This window comes from Brugia malayi (assembly GCF_000002995.4).
Source record: "Brugia malayi strain FR3 genome assembly, contig: Bm_v4_Chr1_scaffold_001, whole genome shotgun sequence".
Classification (NCBI taxonomy): Eukaryota; Metazoa; Nematoda; class Chromadorea; order Rhabditida; family Onchocercidae; genus Brugia; species Brugia malayi.
This window is the reverse complement of record NW_025062475.1, coordinates 4253112-4274320: the sequence shown is the minus strand read 5'-3', so window position 1 is coordinate 4274320 and position 21209 is coordinate 4253112. Positions and strand designations below refer to the sequence as shown.

The following is a 21209-nucleotide window of genomic DNA, read 5'->3' as shown; positions in this document are numbered from 1 at the left end:
ATTTCGGCAGGTTTGTCCAGTTTTTTTAATATCGCGAAACTCTAAAATATTATTTGAGAGTAGGGAATATGAGTAAGAAATACGTTCTATGAACTTTTCTCGAAATAATCTTTATACTTTAAACTCCTTATTCCCAATCTTATATTTAGGCTTTACACAATATTACACGGAGTTTGCATGGTATCAACAATAAGGTCGACTCACTTAGTTAACCTCATTCCTGTGTCATTCAAACATAATTGTAAATTATGTTTGAATCTACGAGGTCAACTTTTACATAGTTGACCTCCTAACAGCTCTTTGTTAGACTAATTACTCTTTCGGCAGGCCAACTTCTAGTAATTCATGTACTTTGTTTATTATGCATGCTGCTTGCTAGTTAAGAAGATCACTCATATTCAGTTGAAGTGTATGTTTTTACCAAGAGCCAGGAAAATTCAATTAGAGAGTAATTCGACCACAAAAGGGGATTTCCACTACTTGTACCTACGTCTCTATCAAATTTATTGCTTTTATTGATAAAGGAATATTATATTCCTGTGTTACCACATTAACATCTGCATCCTACTGAGTTAAATCTCTCCCAAAATTAACAATTTTTTAAGTTTTCAATGACAGGGTTATTATTTTCGTCTAAAATATATCAATATGAGAATTTGGCTACTGCTATTTCTTCGACAAGATTTGAATGAATTTCGGTAGTAGACGAGAACAATTTTGTCTCCAATGTAATAATGCACATATAGAGGCAAACCACAAGATAACGTTCTGTTTCCATTTGTTTAATAACAAATTAAGTAGCGTACTCCAATAAGTATAGCAAGCAATTCTAATCTTAGAATAACCATATCTTTGATGGGAGCAATTCGTAACTTGGTGAACACCAATGAAGATTGAAGATTCATTGCTTTGAGTGATGTATGTCAAAGCGGTTATGCAGCTGAAGAAGCATTAGAAAAAACTTAAATTTTTATTGGTTATGAAAAATTAATTACACTATGTGATAGTTCTTTCATATGTACTAGCCATACACATGAGTTTATGAAAAAATGATAAATTAATGAAAAATATATTAATTATCAGGAATTGCACAACAAGTAACAATTGATGGCTGTATGAGTTTAATTTTTCATGCAAGTTAAAGACTGATAAGATTCAAAGTTGCAAATGAATTGAATCGGTGAAGTCAAAGATTGATAAGTTTCAACGTTGCAAATGAATCGAATTGGAATTTTGAATTTTCAGGATTTACGGATTGCTATGCATCATATAAAGAGTACAGATCATCTAAAGGTCATAGTTTTACAAATGATTTGTTATATTCACATTGTCTGCAAATGCAGTGTGTTATTAGAATTATACAAAAGTAATGAAATTATCAAAAAGATGATGCGATTATTACTTTAATTAGAAAGGTAAAGGAGTGACCATCGGTGATCACTCGAAACAATCACAAAAGTAAAGCACTGATCATTGGCGGTCACTCGAAATGTTTCAGAAATATGTATTTATTTTTTAACGTATTTAAACCGAAAAAATTATGGATTTTCCGCGTGATAAGATCAGGATTCTTTACTGTTTACATCCACAATTTCACGTAAAAGCAAAAAACTTCTTTTAAAAATCATTTTTAAATTTATCGGATTCTTAGAACAGCAGGTACTGCTTATTTTTCTTTTATGTTAAATATAAACGAGAAGGATCTATCTTTTTATTGAGTTTAGTTAAATATTGCATTACCTATTGAATTTGTATTGTTTGCTATGCAACGGATCTTTCTCAGTTGTGCACCAAATTTGTGAAACTAATGTGGAACTTTAGTGCAGCACTGTCTATGATAGTTCATATTTTTCTTATGGATGAAAATTTTGCCACAGTTTCCGCAATGAGATCTAGGCCCGTGTATTTCCTGGTGATTGACTAATGTTGATGGATTACTGAATGTTCTTCCACAACCGGGCGCTCTGCATTCATAAGTAAAAGGTTTGGGATGCGTTCTTCTGTGAGCTATGTATTCACTATAATTCTCCGTTTTCATAGTACATCCGACATGGGGACACTCGTAATTTTTCTTATCTGAAAAATTCTCTTACAATATGCCTTTATAATTCTAGTTGTTAATTAACTTACGTAGTTTGAAACCTGATTACAAAAATTTTGTGATAATATAGCTTAGGCACAGTTCTTTACTTGTTTTTCCTGCATTTAAACAAAAAAATGTAACAGTAGATTTTCTGCTACGACAAGATCAGGTCAAGTTCTTATTCTTTACTATTCATATCCACAATTTCACGTAAAAGCAAAAAACCTCTTAAGAAAATAGTTTGTAAATTTATCGGATTCTTAGAAGAACAGATACTATTTATAGTTTTTATGTTAAACATAAACAAGAAAGATGTATCTCTTTGTCGTGATTAAATAAATGTCCTAGTACTTACTGAATTTTGTATTCCTATACAGCGGATGTTTCTCAGCACATTTTCACGTGCATTTCATCCAGTAGATAAACATATTTAAATCTTGTTAAATTTGGGAAACTAACGTGTGGTTTTCGTGCAGTGCTTTCTGTGATTACTCAGACTATTCTTACAGCTGAAAATTCTGCCACAGTTTTCACATTCAGGCTTAAGTTCGTGTGTCTGCCGATGACTGAACAACGATGAACGATAATTAAATATTAACCCACAACCGGGCACTTTGCATTCATAAATAAAAGGTTTGGGGTGCGTTTTCCTGTGAGCTATGTATTCGTTGTAGTTCTTAGTTTTCATAGTACACCCGACATGGGGACACACGTAATTTTTCTCATCTGAAAAACCGTCTTATAACATTTGTTTTTTTTTTGCATTCACATATCATTTGGTAATTAATTGATGTAATTTGGAAAATTGAGATTAAATTGCAAGCATATACTGCAAACAATAGTTTAGTGTTACCTGTAATGGTGGGATTTTGTAGAACAAATAACTCCAAGTTTTTTGCATTAACGAGATCAGTTTTTCTTTCGAGTTGTTCAGTGCTTGCATCTTCAATTTTGTGGAAATGAGTGAAATCTAAGAAGTGCAGAGGATCGGACGAAATACTAGCATGCATATTCTCGCCATCTGTTCTCGATAATTCTTGCAACTGGTAATTTCCTGTTGTGATTGGAACGGTTTCGATTTTCGAATCCTCATTGCTTCTGTGTTCATTTTTCCACAAATCAGTAAAATCGAAGTGCGAAGAATGAAATGAAATGCTATTTTGCAAATTCTCAGCAGAAATTTCTAGTTCGTTGTTATGAATATCCATGCCTGAACCCAGAATCGATTCCAAATTGCTATTATCAAGGATATTGGAACTAGTTGAGAAGTACCCATTGCTACAGTCATCCCATGTGATGTCATCGATGTCGAGATTTAGCGGAGAGATACTTCCATTCTTAGCCAAAACGATGCAAAGCAAAAAGCTGAACCAAATGATTTGTATCATTGAAATGAAGAGCGAGGTGAAATAATGAATTTTCCAAATGACAAAAATACTCGAATGAAAGTTTTTATTTGAAATTGGCTGGAATTAAACGACCAAGGTTCAAACAGTTTTTAATCTGTCTCATTTGCATCATTACTCATACTTTTTCCGTTTCATTCTAATTTCCCTATTATTAAATTGACAGCTGATGAATGTGAAATAAAAGCTTCCATTTGAATATTTCTGTCATTTCAAAAATTCAGTACTTCACCTTAGAATTTAACTATCTCTCTACTAAACTCGACCACTGCATGAGACGACTTTAGCAATGAGTTCTCTAATGATTTCAATGTGCTTGATAGCACCAGTTTGGAGTCGATTCTGACTGAAGGTTTAATAAGCTTTGCTTTTTTTAGCCAAAGATATTTTTTTAGAGTTGGGATCATTTCCATTGAGCAAAAATTATTTAATCTGAAAGGGAAACGAAACTGATCAGAAACCCTTTATGCTTTATGCTGCACACTCTACATTTTTATTTTATTCAGATCCTCTATAGTAAATGCTGAAAATTAAAATTTTTAATTCAATTCATTTGTAACTTTGAAGTTTATCAACCTTTGACTTCAGCGATTACATTTAAATCCATAATTTTCTTTCATTAAAGTATCAATGCTGAAACGTCCCGCAGAGACAAAATACAATGTCATTAGCAGAGACTTAGGAAAAGTTTCAGGAATTTTCAATCGCATCGTTACTCCTTGTTTACTTATAATTTGCCCTAAAAGTGCAGTTTCATTTTGTAAGGCTTTCTTAATCCTCCTTATAGCAATAAAATTATAATACGTGAATAATAGTTAAATTTAGAGCAAAGAAGACAATAATAAGATTTTTAAATTTCAACTGGAATTATTGTTATATCTTTGAGTAATTTTTTTGTTTCAATTGTATGCATCCGATTAATTTCATCGCCACTATATTTTGCTCAGAAAAGTTTGGCGAGAAGTCATTTCAGTTTTTATTATCATAATGCTATTAAGCAATGCATAGAACTTATTAGTGATAATTATGTATTAATGAAAAACACAAAAGTAAAGGAATGATCATTGACGATCACTCAAATCTAGAAAATTCCTTTGTTCTACTTATCGTGAAATCACTCATAGGCAGTATTATTGAATGAGAGAGCTTTTGGTGGGGATTTTGATGTCATGTACATATCGGTGTTCCCTAACTTATACATTGATATTTTTGGATTTTACAAATTTAAATTTTACTGGCTTTTTAATTATGGCTGTAAGCCAATAATTTATGTAATAAACATATTTTCATTTACTTAAAATTATTATTAAACATCGTACAACAATCGAAAGATCGGAAGCATTCGTTATCCTTTTTTCCCTCTCTTTCTTATTATTTATACCTAAATGTTGGCTATTAATGGCAAAAATAGTCTATGGGATCCGTGTTGTGAAATTTGGAGTTTAGTGTGAATGTAGCTTATGGCTTAGAGTCGAATTGGACTTTTGCGTGCTGAAGAGTTATTGTGAATTGGTATAGACGAACTGATGAAGATAAAGAATTTCAATCTTTGTATAGTGGACACTGATTTGTAACAAGGGCACGATTGTTGAGTAAGAAGCTCTTATATAATCTTTACTCTTTAAATGGTAAGAGATGGGTTTTAATATTGTAGCTTCTCAAAGAAATATCTTCTCAAATGACTATAGCTTAGAAAACCTTTACAATATTTTGACGTCATAAACAAATTTGATTTTTTATAAGCAAATTTGACTACTCTCAAATTATCATTTGGAAACTTATAAAAGCAAAATTGTGCTCGAGATAAGGAAAAATCTCCATGTCGACAATATTATAATACTAACCAAAAGAACCAATGAAGCTCTTTCCAAATATAAGGAAATTAAAATTATATTCAACGAAGCATCAAAGAGAGTAACTTACATCCAATATATCTCTCAAATCATATTTCCATAATTGAACTGCTTATTCAGCGATGACATGAGCAATTGTATCATGGTGGAATTGCACATACGCTCTCAAATCTAGGATCGACGAAAGGTAGAACGAGATTTAAACGAATCTTGAATAAGTGCATAAAGTGCAGATGCTGACAACTAAACCATTATACTACCATGGCCGATCTTCCAGCATTTCGGACCACACGAGTAGAACTACATTATTTAGGTCCTCTCACTATTAGAAGTGATCAAGAATTAACAACAAGATGGATAGCACTGTTCACATATTTTTACAACAAGAGCTGTACACCTAGAAATGGCAGAGAAGATTTACAGCAAGATGAGGCTATCTAGAATTAATCTTCAGCGACAATGCACAGTATATAGCGACTCATTGCTTTAACAAAAAAAGGCAATAAGAGTAACAAAAAAAGAAAAAAAAAAATAGAAAAAATTAGCAGGAAGTTATTATGAGAACGAGAATTGATTACGCTAATAGTGGAAGTAGAAAGTATTTTGAATACTCGACCTCTAACGTAAATTTTGACCATTGTGTCATATTGCCCAACTGATTTTCTAAATGCCGAATGCATCTCTAACTATGCCTAGTAATAAGGAGGATGAATTGGAAAAGTTTATCCCTCATAAATTGAAACTTTTAAGAAAAAGTCATTCAGTATGTGTCGAATACTCTCGAAACCTTCTGGGGAATACGGAAAGACAATATTTGAATAGTCTTTAAGAAAAGACATAAAAAGCACATTCTTCTCCAAGAGATGATCTATCAGAAATTCTTCGTGGCATGTGGAAACTAGCCAGAATGAAGGAAATTAAAAGAGAAAGGGATGAAGAAGTAAGAAGTGTCTCAACAGAATTACCACAAGGAAAAATTCTCAGACCGATGAATGTGCTGTAGCTACTGGAAATCAACGACGAGAAAAATTCGGATTCTCAACCAATAATATTCGACAAATCAATTCAAAGTGTCGATGAGCAAGGGCCTATCGTTCGACGTACTAGAAATGCTATAAACCAACACATTTGAACAAAAGTACTCAACCAACCTTAAGACATCCAGCTTCTTCAGTTGGGAGTGTCGCAAAACTCGAAATAATCTCGAGAGACTCCAAATAATTTACAAAATATATCAAATTAAATTGTATTAATCCATAATACTAAAATCACTCTTAATTGAATATTAAAAATGTAAAACTTATTCAGATTATAAGTCATGTAAGCAGTCATTATTCCAACACTCATCATCCCATTGTAACTAAGCTTATCTGCTTGTCGAGAAATTTTCAACTGTTAACGACGAGCATGTGCATTGTTTAATATGTTAAAAACTACTCCTTTGTTCCAAATTAAATTTGCTTCCAGTGCCGAAATATTGTAAAGTTTTCTAAGCTAGTAGTCATTCCTTGAGAAGCTACAAAATTAAAACCCATCTCTGACTATATAAAGAATAAAGACCATATAAAGATTCCTTACTCAATAATCATGCTCTTATTGCAAGTCAGTGCTCATTATTTAAATCCTTTGTCTCAATCAGTTTTATCAATTTTTTCCTTACCAGTAAGCTACAGTTCGGTTGCTCTCTTATTCCATTAAATTCCTCATCAAGTCATCCATTTTCTTCATCTTATTCGTAGGAGAGTAACAACATCGATAATTTATAATTCTAATGATGTCAAAAATGTAAACGTGTATTGTGTTTGAAGGATTATAACCTAAATTTATGGCCACACAAAAGACGACAGCTGTGCAACTTCATGCCTAAGAGCATATACTGCTGTATAACGAACGAAAGATAAATAAAGTGCTAAAGACTTGGTCATATGGGAAGAGAAGATGCCCATACTTCTTCATTTCACGTAAGAGAAATGTACTTTGAAAAGGATACTAGGTATTGATCATTTCTCTTTACTCAATGCTTATAATTGTTGGAAAGATATCAATTATTGTCGCAGTAGTTAAGATCTAACAGGTGTTTTTTTATACCTATTGATCTCAATACTTCAATTCAGGACAGACATTTCAGAATTAAATTTAAAATGCATGAAGAATTTCTTTAATATAGAAAGAAAAAAAAAAAAGCCTCCAGCGATCAACTGGAAACTTATTGGAAAAGATTGAAAAAGCCAGATTTGTGTTTAGGGTTTTATGACAAATATTTTATATCTGATTAATTCAGTTCAAATTGGTTCCTGAAGTTGCAGTTTTATAAACACTCATAAAATTATTTTTTAATTTAAATTTTATACACTTTAGCTACCAAAAGTTTTGAATTGCTTTATCAGGAGGAGATATAACATTATTTACAAGAGAAAAAAGCAGCAATGAGTATCGATTTTCTTTGAATAGTCATGTGAAGGAGGTACTTTCGTATATCTGTAAACAATTTTTTTCTGGTATTAAACATATTTAGTGCAGGTGTATGCAATTTTTAGATTTCGATCATTGATTTGATAGCAGTTCGAAAAACAGTCACCTCAGAATATTTCTACAACTGCACTAAGATAGTAGCGAACAATGAGCAACATAAAAATATTAAACACAAGAATACAGATTAAAGCAAGAATACAGTACACATTCATTCCTTTTTACCCGAAGAAACTCCACAGGGGGTGATGATCTATTTCGTTTCTTTTCACATCTAAACAATTTATAGGCAAGCCTCAAAATTTTGCATGACTTTCAAAAAATTGACTGATTCAAAAATTTCAAATCAAGATTTAAGATCGCAATTTTCGTTACATTATGATTATTAAAAAACAAAAAAATTATCCACATGATTATTTTACAATCAATCAAATTATTAGTGGTAGGATCCACATAAAAAAAGAAAATCTGTTCATAACTTGCAAAGACTTACAAATGATTTGGCAATATTGAATGCGCAAAACTACTATTTTGTGATATAAAGTCAGAAATTTAGCAATTACACGAGAATTAAGGAAATGTTGCCTTAAGTGAACAAACCTCATTCAATCTTAGTAGATGAGAATTCCAGTAGAATTTAACATTTCTAATAGAATTGGGTTGGCAATGAAAGAATTTCGGTTTCGACATTTCCAACAATTCAAATCATCTTTTGGAAAGATCCATTAAATAGTAAAGCACATTTTCAATTTTTTAAAGCCTTAGCATTGGTCTGTTAACGGGCCAAGATATTTTAAGCATTTCGAGTTATCTTCAAGCAAAAAGCAATTGATTCGTGTTAAAAATTTAATAAAAAATTTGCTGCAACTTATTAGGTAAATATAATTTCTTGAAAAAATTATAAAAGAATTATTCCCAAAATCAGGCTAGACATATTTTAGACATACATTCAAATGCTATTCCTATTGCATCCAAATAAATATTGTAATGAGGTACAACTGATAATGTAAAATAATTAACACTTCAGTACTTGTTTAGTCATTCCTGCGTGATACTCTATTCATTACATGCACACCTATTCTCAAACTGTCATAGAAACTGCCGCAAACTTATCTATATTATTTAGTTATTACAATAGTTTTCATGTGTTATCCTGTGAAAAAATTTAATTCTGTGAGAAAACATCAAAATAACAAAAATCCCTTTCAAAGTGAGAAAGATCCATTCAAAATTTCTATACAAATAAATGCGATTGGTAACAGAAATCTTTTCGAAAAAAATATACATAATTTTCATGTTCCCTAACAAAAAAAATAAATTTTCAGCTCACACAAAGGTATAAGAGAGGTATAAGGATATAAAGGGTAGGAACTGGCTCATCTGTATAAGCAGTATCAGTGATACGGTATTCGTTCTACCTCAGCATCGTAACATATTGATGTCATGTGACTTGATACTGTCAACATTCATATTTCTTACGTCATCAGCAAATTTTTTGAATTCACGAACAGCCACAACGAATTCAGGTCGAGAGATGGCATTGAAAATATGCTGGACAAATCGAGCAAAAATACTGTCGCATCTCTGCAAAGGATTGCTAAATAAATGTGTGAATATATGAAAGATGAAGAAGGTGGGAAACATGTTACCAATGCTCAGAACACGACGATAGATTCGTACTGTCACAAATTGGGTTAAATATTAATTTTTACCCATACCTTTAGTTTTTCCTCTCTAATAGCTGTGATCGCACGATGAATACCAGGTGGTCGAACCTGTTTCACTTCATCAATTGAAATATCGGTGGGTAAATTGCTTTGAAGCAGTATTTCTGGTGGCTGCAGAAGCACTATCATAACGTCTCTTAGTTGCACATTCGACCATTCCGAGAGATAAAAATCAGCGCCATATACTCCACAGATGAACGGTAAGTATACTTCCTGCGGTAGACATCCTCCACATTTGATGATGTAAGCTAAATCGGATTCTTATTAAAAATAGTTCAAAGAATTTATTACTTAATGAAAATTAGTAGATCAGATTCTTTAACAGAACATGGGGTACTCAAAAAAATATGCTACTCTAATCATAAATCTTTTTGCACTGCTTGAAGATTGCCTGCCAGCACAGGCTAATGACATGACTTCAATTAGCTCAAGTATTGTCGCGAAACTCTAAAATATTATATACATATGTGTATATGTGGAATTATGTGCAAATGTTTATTCCTTAAATCCTTTGTTTTCAATCCGGTGTTCATACTTTAAATTATCTCTTTCCTTTTTGTTTAAAATAAATATTATCACTGTGACGAGCTTTGAAGTAACAAAGACCACTCACACATCTTAATATTATGTATATGCAAACACATCATGAAGTTCAGCTTATGAGAATTTCTATTATTCATACTTCGATTTTTTATAAAATTTATTATACTGTTGTCTTTGTTAATGAACGAATTAATATATTCTTGTAATATTTCATACTATCAACATCTACATTCAACGAATCCTTCCGATACCAGGAAAACTCTCCAAAAGCGAATCAATTGACTCTTACCAAAATTCAATACTACCAAATCTTCCAAACCAGTAAACTCAACTAAAATATATCACAAGAGATGTATGCTAATGGTTTGGAAGACGAACCGTTCATAATCAAATACTCTATACGCTGCAGTCGATCTATTAACCGATTTGTGAATATTTGCTTCCGGACGGAATCTGTTGGAAGCAAATTCTGCAATGACATTTGTTGTATTCCATCAACGTGTTCTGTTATCTGAAAATGTCAATTTTACTTTTATGTTCTTCTATCCTTCATAAACTTTTTTTGATATAAACTTGTTGTTATTGCTTACTTCTGCGGAACGAGTAACCGGAACAAAAGCAGAGTTTTCTTGGGATGAAATAATGGCGCCATAGTTTCTTTCTAATAAAATGGTGGAACTGGGATTTTCTGCGGGTGAAATAACGGATGCAGAATTATCTTCCGCAACATCGGAAACATTTGCACGCTCAGTTAGTTGTGGTGATTTGCTTTTCGACTTTGTTTCTCCTAAAATAGCTTTGTTCCTCCTATTACCGTATCGTTTGTTGACATATAACAGAGAAAAGTAATAGAAGTTACCTGTTTCTCTCACTTTTTTTTCCTTCATTTTCTTCGATGCAATACCACCTGAAATTTCTATAACTAATAATCATTTCTATATTGAAAATAAAGTAAAGGATAGACGCAGTTGGGAATCTATTAACTGACCAGTTAGATTTCGTCTCTTCTTGTTTATAATACGCAAGTAACCGTCCTCAGTGCATTCGTGATTAATGTGCTCCTCGTGGAAAGATGAAATTCGAAGACAACCGTTGGTCGTGTCAGCATTTAAACGAAATCTGGCGGTGCAACCCAATGAAAGGTAATTCTGATTTATACGTTCACCTCTTCCTGAAGGAATGAAACAGTGAAATTTTATGCTTGGTTCATTAAGACAAGTTTTAAAAGTGCCCAATAGCTATAGCAGAATATTTGTGGTGAGTGTAGCATGAGGCTTCTGATTTAAAATGGCAAATGTGAAAGAGAGAAATTTGCATCGTAGTTTAATTAATTCATTGACAAAAGCTTGTGGAAGTCACCCTGAAATAATAGCAGACACTGAGTTTTTTGGTCTCTCTTGATGAAGTCATTTTTCTTTCTGTGATATTTAATTTAAAGGCATTTAACATTTTCTTGTGAATAAATAGTTTTTTACTGATTTGATGCCACTATTAAAAATAAGTCTGTCTTTCGCAGTTCATATAAATAGTTCATTTTGATATGCCTAAGTATGCATCGACACGTTTGAATTTTGTGAGTGATGGAGAAGGATATGATTCTATTTATGAAACTAATTAATTGTATACCAAATAAGATGTTTAATTTTATGACTGCCAACCGCTGATTTCTCTGAAAATGCTGTGACAGTGGGTGACAGCTTGGCTTGGACCTGATTGACATTAGTGGCTTACTTCCAGCATTTGTTATGTTAGATTTATTTTTTTTTTTTTTCAATAAAAGATGTGTGTTATCGATCTGATTGTCATTTATTCATTATTTTGTACTTCAAAAGACTGACTGGTTGGATCCCCTGAAATTACCATCCCAATATCGCCAGTCTTCATAATATTAAGACAGCAGCTGGCGAACATAATTTCTATTATTTGGGAGAGCGCTGCTTGTAATGCCCATGATTTAATGCTTTAAAATGGTCAAAATGGACAACCGCAATGTAAAAAAAAGAAGGAAGCAATAATTATCGACTTCATTATTTACTGTTTCCTTTGCCTAAATCTGTAAAAAATGTAAAAATCCCTAAAAACTTTCGTCGTAAATTTTGGTTTTCACCTCACAGCGGTTTAAAATTGGAACGAACTCCCAATAAAACATTAAATTATTCATTGTTTCATATTCTAAAGTGTTTGATACTAAATAAAAAAAAAAACTGACTCCTGTTTTTCAACTATAATTTATATTAAAATTTAACACAGTAAGTAACATCATCGGTAATAACTCTTCCAAATGGAATTTATTTAGCATCCATCCTGCTGTCTAGAAGTGATTGTTTCGCATTCCCAAAGCTGACATTAATTAGCATAAACGTGATAATGATCCTTTCTCAAAGCCATTCAACACAGTGGTTATAGCATAGCACTATGACCATTGACTCAGCAGCTGGAGCGGAAAAGAGACAGGCGGAATTGGCAAGCTGGCTGGTGGAGGGATTAATGGCTAACACGTAAACAAATCATCCATCAACCGCAACAGCTTTTGTTGGATTTATATCATCCAATTCTCTCCCACTCTCTACTTCTTAATTGAATAAATAAATGACATTTGAAGATTAAGGACTTCATCAAATCTAAATAAAAGCTAACACGCGTGAAGTGCAATAAAACATCTCTCAAGTTCTCTCGATCTTTTGGTATCAAAAAATTTGGTTTTGTGGACAGTGGGCGTTACTATTCTGAAAGGATTTTGATATATTGAAATAAAAGTGCAAAACGAAGCCAAATATGAGCCACATAAAATTTGGATTGAGAAAACACAAGGACAAGCAGAATAAAATCATTTGAATGACGATGCCCTCAAAAAGTTGACACTTTTTTTTGCTATTTAGCGAATAAAATCAGAACAGCACGAAGATTTATTTCCATGCCCTCACTGAAAATTTTCATAACACTTGGCCGACCATTGATGGTATATGCATTGATGAGTAAGTGCAAAAATTAATGCTTTCATAATAATATTACATTATATGGTTTCGTTTTTTGTTAAAACAATATGTAGGTAGAAAAATGCCTTAGATTAGTTAATGTCAGTCCATTAGCTAGAGTTTTTTGAGCCTATTAGTCGTTTCAGTGTCAGATATCAAATCTGCAGTAAACGGAATTAAGCAAAGACTGAATTCATTTCCAAAACTGTAAACTGCATAAAAATTACTTTTGATCATTCGCAGATAATGAAGAAAAAAATAAAATGTTACCCCTTTTACGTGGAGCCCCATAATGAACGCAGTGGAACACTATATATTTATATTTAAAGCGACTGATCACTTGCCCTTCGCCATCTCGAAGAATCTCGGAACTGGCTACCCTATACGGGTAACTCCATACGATCTTGTAGGCATCGAAACATTCGTGAAATTCGTCAAAACTGAAAATAAGAAAGTTTTCTGGCACTGTTGTAAGAAATAGAATTACATGTTTACTACAACAAACTACAATAAACAAAACCTCTGAAATGTGGCTCCGTCGTGAATACGTAAAGCCTTACGTCGAAGTTCTTCTTGCTCTGCTAGTGTAAATGACGAGAATGTTCTGTTACTATATTGTTGATTAAGATTTAATAATTTCGATTCAGAGCGCTTTCGTTTAGCATTTGATGAAGCTGAAGTAATATGATATTTTGATGGGAGTAAAGATGGGAAAGATGGAAATATCTAAAAATACACTTTTCAATTACCGTACAGATTGTCAAATCGTTACCATTTCCTGAATTGTCGATTTTTTCACCATTTCGCTTATCCAACCGTTTTTTATGGGATTTTTCAGCTGATATCACCATATTAAACTGTTTGTCCAATACTTGATCTTGGCAATTCCTATTGTTCAAATCAGCAGGCCCCTCCTCGGTATCATCAGAAAAGAGTTGTGGCACATTTTCCGTTTTACTTCCACTTTGCTCCTCAGTGTTGTCTTCTAAAAGTACTCGCTTTTGTAAAGAATATGCTTTTTTTCTAAAAATATGAAAAAAAAAAAAACGTTTCTAAAAAAGCATTGATTGCTTACGAATGATATGCCTAACGAAATTTGGCTTCCGTTTGTTTCGGCCTGATCCGTTTCTAGTTTCCTGAACACCAAATTCTTCATTCGCTGAAAGTTTTTTTGTGAATCATTTAAATTTAATTGTTATTTGACGACATTGCAGAATTTCTTCCATTACTTCATCGAATTTTCTTGTTAAACTGAGTATATCCGATCAATTAATTATTTTTATCATCGTAATTACCTGTCGTCTTCTTATTGTTTCCACAACATTCCGATGGCGATTGAAAATCATTATGTCTGTTTGGAAATTGTGTATCTTCGACTTTTTTCATCTTCGACCACACTTTTTTTACAGCAGCTTCTATTGCACTTTCATTTCTGTTCGTTATATTTCTCATTTCGTTTAATCCTTGCAATTCTGCAGCTGCAATTGATGATTCAACTTGCATCGACAAGTTCAATTCACTGATTACGTTCTCCTGTTGCTGCAGCATAACCACTATATTCTGCAATAACGTACTTGCAAACATTGCCCTATTCTTAGGGTAGACTTATTGATACGTATTCGATATGAGCATTTCAAATTTGTTCCGCATATTACTGGAGTAGTATAAAAACAATAATCGATTTATCTTATTCCTTTCTCGAGAAAACCCCGTCCAAAATCTCATTATCTGTTTCATTATCGTATAAATTGTTATTTCTATTATTATTATTATTAAGGGATTATTCAGAAACTTAAAATTTAATTTAATAAACAAACGATTAATTAATTAATTAGTCAATTTGAAATTGAAAAATGGATAAAATGAATAATTTCTAACAATGAAATTACACTTTGACATTCAGAAAAATTTATTTCTGAATGAATTTAACGCAATTTGCTATTGTCACTATCAACCACAGTTTAGTTATTTATGAGAAAAGCTCAAATAATCAGTCTATCATTGATAAGAGTAGTGATAGTTGATTTATGAAAGAGCAATTTAAAATCTCGTTTTTTGCGGTTTAAGTCATTTAGATATAAAATTGCTTTAATTACTTTTGGTGATAACTTATCAGAATTTAAGAGAATGATCGCAACTAAGCAAAGAAGTTGTTTGAATGATTTCTACACTTGGATGTAATTTTAAAATGTCGTCGAATTTGACATTTTTTAACCAAAATTTTGATTTTAGAGAAAGCTAAATTTACACCATGCAATTAAGGAGAGATTTAAAGAGAAAGTTTTATAAGATTTGATGCTATAAAGCAAAAAAACGAGTAATAATGGAAGGCCAGAGGTTGAGGTCAGAAGGAGGCGTCGCCGGGGGTCAGCTTGCTGCTATGGGTGTAGTAGTGAGGGTGGTCAGCGACTGCTCGTTGACATCCCTGACAGCGATAGTCGCTTTTTTGTAATCAAAAAGGAAATAGAAGAGAGTGGACAGAGATTGTAACAGCGACCTTCCTTCTGCCTTCTGCCCCTTTCTCTAATATTTTCAGCACCTTCTCTTAATAATACCAAAAACAATCCTTCTGGATAGGGAAAATATCATTTGGGAAATACCAATGGAATCAAAAAGCTTTGAAATTTCTTAAATAGTTCGCTGTACTTGGCTAAGGACTCCCACCTGACTGTCAGAGGGAAAAAGTTAAAAACATTTCATTTTTACTAACTTCATGCTAGCCTTTACAAGTTCAAAAGCAACAGCTTTGCTATTTAGTGGAGGGCTATCTTTGTTATCATTTGATTCTAAGTAACTGATCTGTTTGTTAGGCGGGTTTTCAAAATCAAAACTGAAAAAAGACGCTTCCACTATCAAATCGAATCTACGGAAACTTCGTAAACAATTTTTTCATAATTATAAGGTCATAAAGCAACAGAATTCAAATCTGTACAGTGCATGAAAATGGATTCCATAAAGTTTTTAGTTTTCGAAAATGACCATCTTCTCTACCTCCGCCCTTTTTTGAGATTTTCTTTCTTTCCATTCGTTCTGCTCTTGAATAAATGAAACAAATGTAATCCCAACGAACAATGCAATAGTAACAGAAAATGCAGAAAGAGCGACTAGGAAGCGTCCACAAAAATGGACGACGGCTCGCGGGTCAATCAGCTGATAGAGTGGTCATCTCAACAACATAGAACATTTATTACTGCAGCAACAGCAGAGAGCAACACATTGCGCTGTTTTTTTTTTTTTCCGACCCCACCTCCATCTCTCTGCATGTCTTTCATCATCACTTGAGCGCTTTTTCTCTTGCTGTCTCACTGTCCGTCTACTTGTTCAAGAAGTAAAATATTTCATTCGACAATTTTATCAAACTTGAGGAAAAGCAAAACTAAGAAAAAAAGAAGAAAAACAAATGCAGAAATGCAAAAACGAAATTGATTGCAATAAAAACGTTCATCAAAGCAAAAAAGAGATGTTGGGAGGTCAGAAGAACAAGGGAATCTTTGGGGTCAGCTCCAATGAAGATTAATAGTGGACAGTGGTCAATGACGAGTTGGGCATAAAGCCTCCCACTACAATTGACATCATTGATATCGATGGTCGTCTTTTTTGTAAACGACAAGAGAAGAGATCGAGAGGAACTGTGTGACACATTCCTAATATGCAGTTAAGGATAGCTTAAGAAAATTTTTTGCAAACAGGAAAATGTACCTAGTAATTATTTATTGTTACTGAATTAAGTAAATCCTACAGTATCAAGTAGAAATAAATGAGTGAAAAGGTGTGAACATCAATCATTAATTGAAACGAATAAGTAAACATCACAAGGACACATGGCGTCAACAATGTTTTTCTTTTCTTTTACACTCTAATGAATAGAATACTGTAGTAGAGAGATCAAAGACACAAAAAAAACTTTAAAGTTTAACTTTTATTCTGAAAATTCACAAAAATCATAGGAAGAAAAGCCCAGGAGAGTGGACTATGAGGTTGATTAACTGATGTAGTGGTCAGCTCAATGACTGCACATTTAGCCAGGAAGGGGGCAGAGCTTTAAATTGTTTTTTCACCTTTGCCCGCCTCCTCTTTGACCATCACTTACACATTCCCTCACTTTACTTGCTGCTGCATTGCTTATTTTGATCTGAAGCAAAGTATGAGATTGGAAAATGGAATATATAACCTATAACTAACTCTAAGCAGATTTCACTGAATTGTTTTTTTATTTAGCACTGAAATTATTTTTATTTTTTCAACCACTAGAAAATAAGTCAAATCTGCGCTAAGCTGACTAACTAAAAAGCGCAAATGTCTAAAAGAAATGATGATATGATATAAAATAGGGAATGGCTATGAAATATGAAATAAAAATGGTAATGAGAGGTTAGATGCAAATATTAAATGCTACATGTTTTTTGTCCCGCACTAATTAATTGTTAATTTAATATTTCAAATAAAGAGGGATTTTTGCACTTTTAGAATTATTAAATCGAAACTAAAAATCAATAAATGTTAAGTCACTAAATTATTAAAATGAAACTTAAACTTACTGTTAAAATTTTCTTGCTTTTCAAAATGCAGTATTTATGCCTTTTTCAAAATTTGACCACTCAAATTTCTCATCCCATCATCCTATTACAGTATCAGAAATGCATCGTCTTTGAATTACGCAATCGATAAGAGCGAAAATATGAGAAAATTTAAATTTTGTGAAAATTAATGACAATTATATGCAAACTTAAGAATAAAACGGATAAAAAATTTTTATTTTATATACAGTATTTAAATTATAAAAAAAAAATGAATAAAATAATAAAAATTAGCATACCAAAAAAAAGTGAAAAGGATAAATGTATATATAAAAAGAAATGAAATGAATGATTTGTTCAATTAGTACTTTTTAGATGAAACAATAAATTTCACTGTTTAAAATATTCAGCTGAAAACGAGATTTTTTGAAAACAAATCTTAATCAAATATTGTAATCGTAGATGGTTTTTCTGATGCAATCGTCTTCATCAGTTGAAAATATTGGCTCTAAAACAAAAATTCCTTCAATTACAAATGGATCACCAATAGGTTTTAAAAAAAAGAATAAAAACAAAAGATTAGAAAAATAAACAAAAAATTTATAATCACTGTTTTTGTAAAAATTTCTTTAATTTAAACAATTTGTGGTACTTTCAAAAAAAGTTGAAAATATTTAGAATTAATAAAGAATTATTTTGGCATCTCCTTCTTTAACACTTAAAATTTCATAGACTATTCAACTATCAAGTCGTAATAATTAACAAATTCGGAGAGAGAGAGAGAAAGAAGGAGAAGAAGAGGAAAAAGTAGTACTTCTTTTTGTGTTATTTCAATCTCATCATTTCAATCATCATTATTATTGTACAAAGGTTATAGAATCAGCGCGTGAAATTAGTTCGCAAATTTTATCAGACAAAGAAGCTAATAATTTGATGATTAAATTATTGAATTGTATTACGATAGATTCGAGAAATCGTAAAGTAGTAAATGATGTACTCCAAGATATTAATGTTATTGAACGGATGATTGCACGTTCTAAGTTTGTTAATATTTCATTTGACTTTAAATATTTCAGGAGGAGAAAAAAGAAACATTTTAAAACTTATTTCTTTTTTCAAGCTTATCAAATTGATTTATTTTTAATTAAACGTTGTAGCTATAACTACTATTTATTGAGCCTATCAAACTTATAAATTTTCAATTATTTAACTAACTAAATGTATAATTGCTGATTTAATTTTCGAATAATCGAATTTTTTTTATTTAATTTAATTCGTATATTAATTAAAAATTTAGACTTTAGGTATAGAAAATATTTTAAGTGAAAAAAGCTAATGTAGATAACATATAAAATTGATGGAAATAGCAAGTGGATATTTTTTTTTTTTTAGTATTTCTATTAAACAGCGTCAATTTTGAAAACTTTACGTCTTAAACCTAAAAAACGAAAAAATGACTTCAAAAAAAAATTGAATTATTTTTCCTTCCTTACTCATTTTCTTTTTCATTTTTTACAGAGAAATATTGCAAAAAGAATGTACCCTGTTGGAAATTGCGGTACCTGTTAATATATGTGGTGATATCCATGGACAATTTGTGGATCTTTTACGAATTTTTGAACAATGTGGCCGTCCACCTTATGAGGTCAGTAGAAAGAAAGTGTTTTCGTTTAACTGAAAAGTAATTTTGATTGAGATATGTGTAGAATGGAAGGCTTCAATTTTACTTCTGTTAATTGGATCAGTTAGAGATAGCATTCATAAAGTTATTTATGTTTATTTTAGAAGAACACTGAGCAATATATTTTGCATATCATTTAATTTATTTCCTAATGTAATTACAGAGATATCTTTTTATGGGTGATTATATTGATCGTGGCCCAAATAGTTTAGAAGTAATATGCTTGCTACTGCTTTTGAAAATTCTTTTTCCGGCAAAAATTTTCCTGTTACGAGGCAATCATGAATGCTCACTCATAAATCAAGCTTACGGTTTTCGGGATGAATTGGAAGAACGATTCCAAAATGGTGATTTATTATGGATCAAATTTCAGGTATTAAAAATTTTTGTAAAAATAAAATTAACTTTTTTATTTTAATAATACTTTAAATTTATAAATTCAACAAAAATCAATAATTGTTATTGCCGTCATTTATTAACCCAATAAATTGGAAAATTTCAGGATTTATTCAATTGGTTACCATTTGCAGCACGCGTTGGTAAACGTATACTTTGCATGCATGGTGGTTTGTCACCAAAAATGACAAATCTTGATGCATTGCGACATTTAAAAAGGCCAGTGGATCCGATTGATGATAGCATAGAAGTTGACTTATTATGGTATGTTATACAATGATTCATTTAAAAATTTTTAAAAGATTATTGATAATTATAATTATTACTTTATCGTTAATAGTATTATAGGTCTGATCCAGATGCTAAAATGTCAAACGGGCCAAATGATCCAAATTTTGGGCCATCATTAAGAGGCATTTCGCATCATTTCAATCAAAGCGCAGTATTAGCAGTATGTCAACAGTGTAAATTAGACTTTATTGTACGTGCTCATCAAGTTGTGCAAGTAAGTGTTACAATAAATTAATTTATAAATTGAAATATAATTACGTTACGTTTTAGAAATACAATTGATAATTCAATATTTGTGCAAATACTCAAACATAATGCGTTGTTGTCGCAACACGTAGTATTTGTTACTGCAATGTAGGAACCCACTTTTATATAAAAAAATTTTATGTAGTAATAATTTTTTAGTAAAATAATTTATTAAATAAATTTTGGTCATCTTTTTAATTATAAAAACATTTTTACTTTTTTTTTTTTTTTGTTAAAAAAGATTAAAATATATTAAACAACTTTGTTAATTTACTAATCATTACAAATGATCATTAAATACATCAGCAACAATTGCAATATAATTAAAAATTTGAATTAAGTTTAAAAAAAAAATATTTTTTTCAAAAAAACTTATAACCTTCTTTACTAATCGTTTTGTTTTTTTGTAACAATAATGAAATAATTTTTTTGCTAGCCATCAGAACACGATTTTCTTTCTTTTTTTTTTTGATAATTCTTTTTCTTTATTCACTGTTAAAAAAAAAAATTTTTTTCTTAGGACGGTTATGAATTTTTTGCTGGTCGCCATATGATTACTGTCTTTTCCGCTCCAAATTACTGTGGCAAATTCAACAACAGTGGTGCTGTGTTAGCAGTTGATGAAGAATTGCGCTGTTCATTCGTTACATTAACACCAAGTAAATATCGACTGAAAGTACGACCAAGTAAACAAGATGAAGTGGATATTGACGATGTGATGAATGAAGAAGACGACAAAGTGTGATTTTCTTTTCATTCCTTTTTTATGGTAGTTTTATAAAATTTCCTTTCTGTTTTGTCATTGTATTATTATCTTATTATTATTGTTATTGTGATTATTATTATCACTATTACTACATTATTTCATCATTATAATTTATTATTATTATCACTTATTAGCAATGATTGATTTTGAAATAAGCCAATTTTATAATTTCTAATTTTCGATCCTGAGCAAATAAAATTTTCCCATTTTATTTATTTTAAATTATGAATTCAAGCAAATTGTATATTTAAGGCTT

General features: G+C 31.4%; 3 protein-coding genes across 3 annotated transcripts; 1 reads left to right on the top strand and 2 right to left on the bottom strand.

Moving 5' to 3' along the window:
* Window positions 1-1804: 1804 nt before the first annotated feature.
* On the bottom strand, window positions 1805-3471 carry Bm9594 (Zinc finger, C2H2 type family protein; the record flags this gene model as incomplete). The annotated part of the gene is made up of 3 exons (XM_001897208.2): window positions 1805-2076; window positions 2591-2809; window positions 2937-3471. 3 exons carry the CDS (start codon window positions 3469-3471, stop codon window positions 1805-1807), a joined length of 1026 nt encoding a protein of 341 aa, XP_001897243.2.
* A 5759-nt stretch (window positions 3472-9230) lies between these two features.
* Bm9593 (Uncharacterized protein) lies at window positions 9231-14604 on the bottom strand (the record flags this gene model as incomplete). Its single annotated transcript, XM_043076518.1, has 11 exons — window positions 9231-9395; window positions 9530-9786; window positions 10460-10592; window positions 10672-10868; window positions 10941-10988; window positions 11070-11252; window positions 13327-13496; window positions 13577-13730; window positions 13829-14041; window positions 14132-14215; window positions 14352-14604. The coding sequence occupies 11 exons, from the start codon at window positions 14602-14604 to the stop codon at window positions 9231-9233; spliced, it is 1857 nt and encodes a 618-aa protein (XP_042932452.1).
* Window positions 14605-18035: 3431 nt separating this feature from the next.
* On the top strand, window positions 18036-20932 carry Bm3957 (Ser/Thr protein phosphatase family protein; the record flags this gene model as incomplete). The annotated part of the gene is made up of 7 exons (XM_001897211.1): window positions 18036-18123; window positions 18451-18613; window positions 19092-19218; window positions 19418-19627; window positions 19757-19914; window positions 19999-20155; window positions 20708-20932. The coding sequence occupies 7 exons, from the start codon at window positions 18036-18038 to the stop codon at window positions 20930-20932; spliced, it is 1128 nt and encodes a 375-aa protein (XP_001897246.1).
* Window positions 20933-21209: the final 277 nt, after the last annotated feature.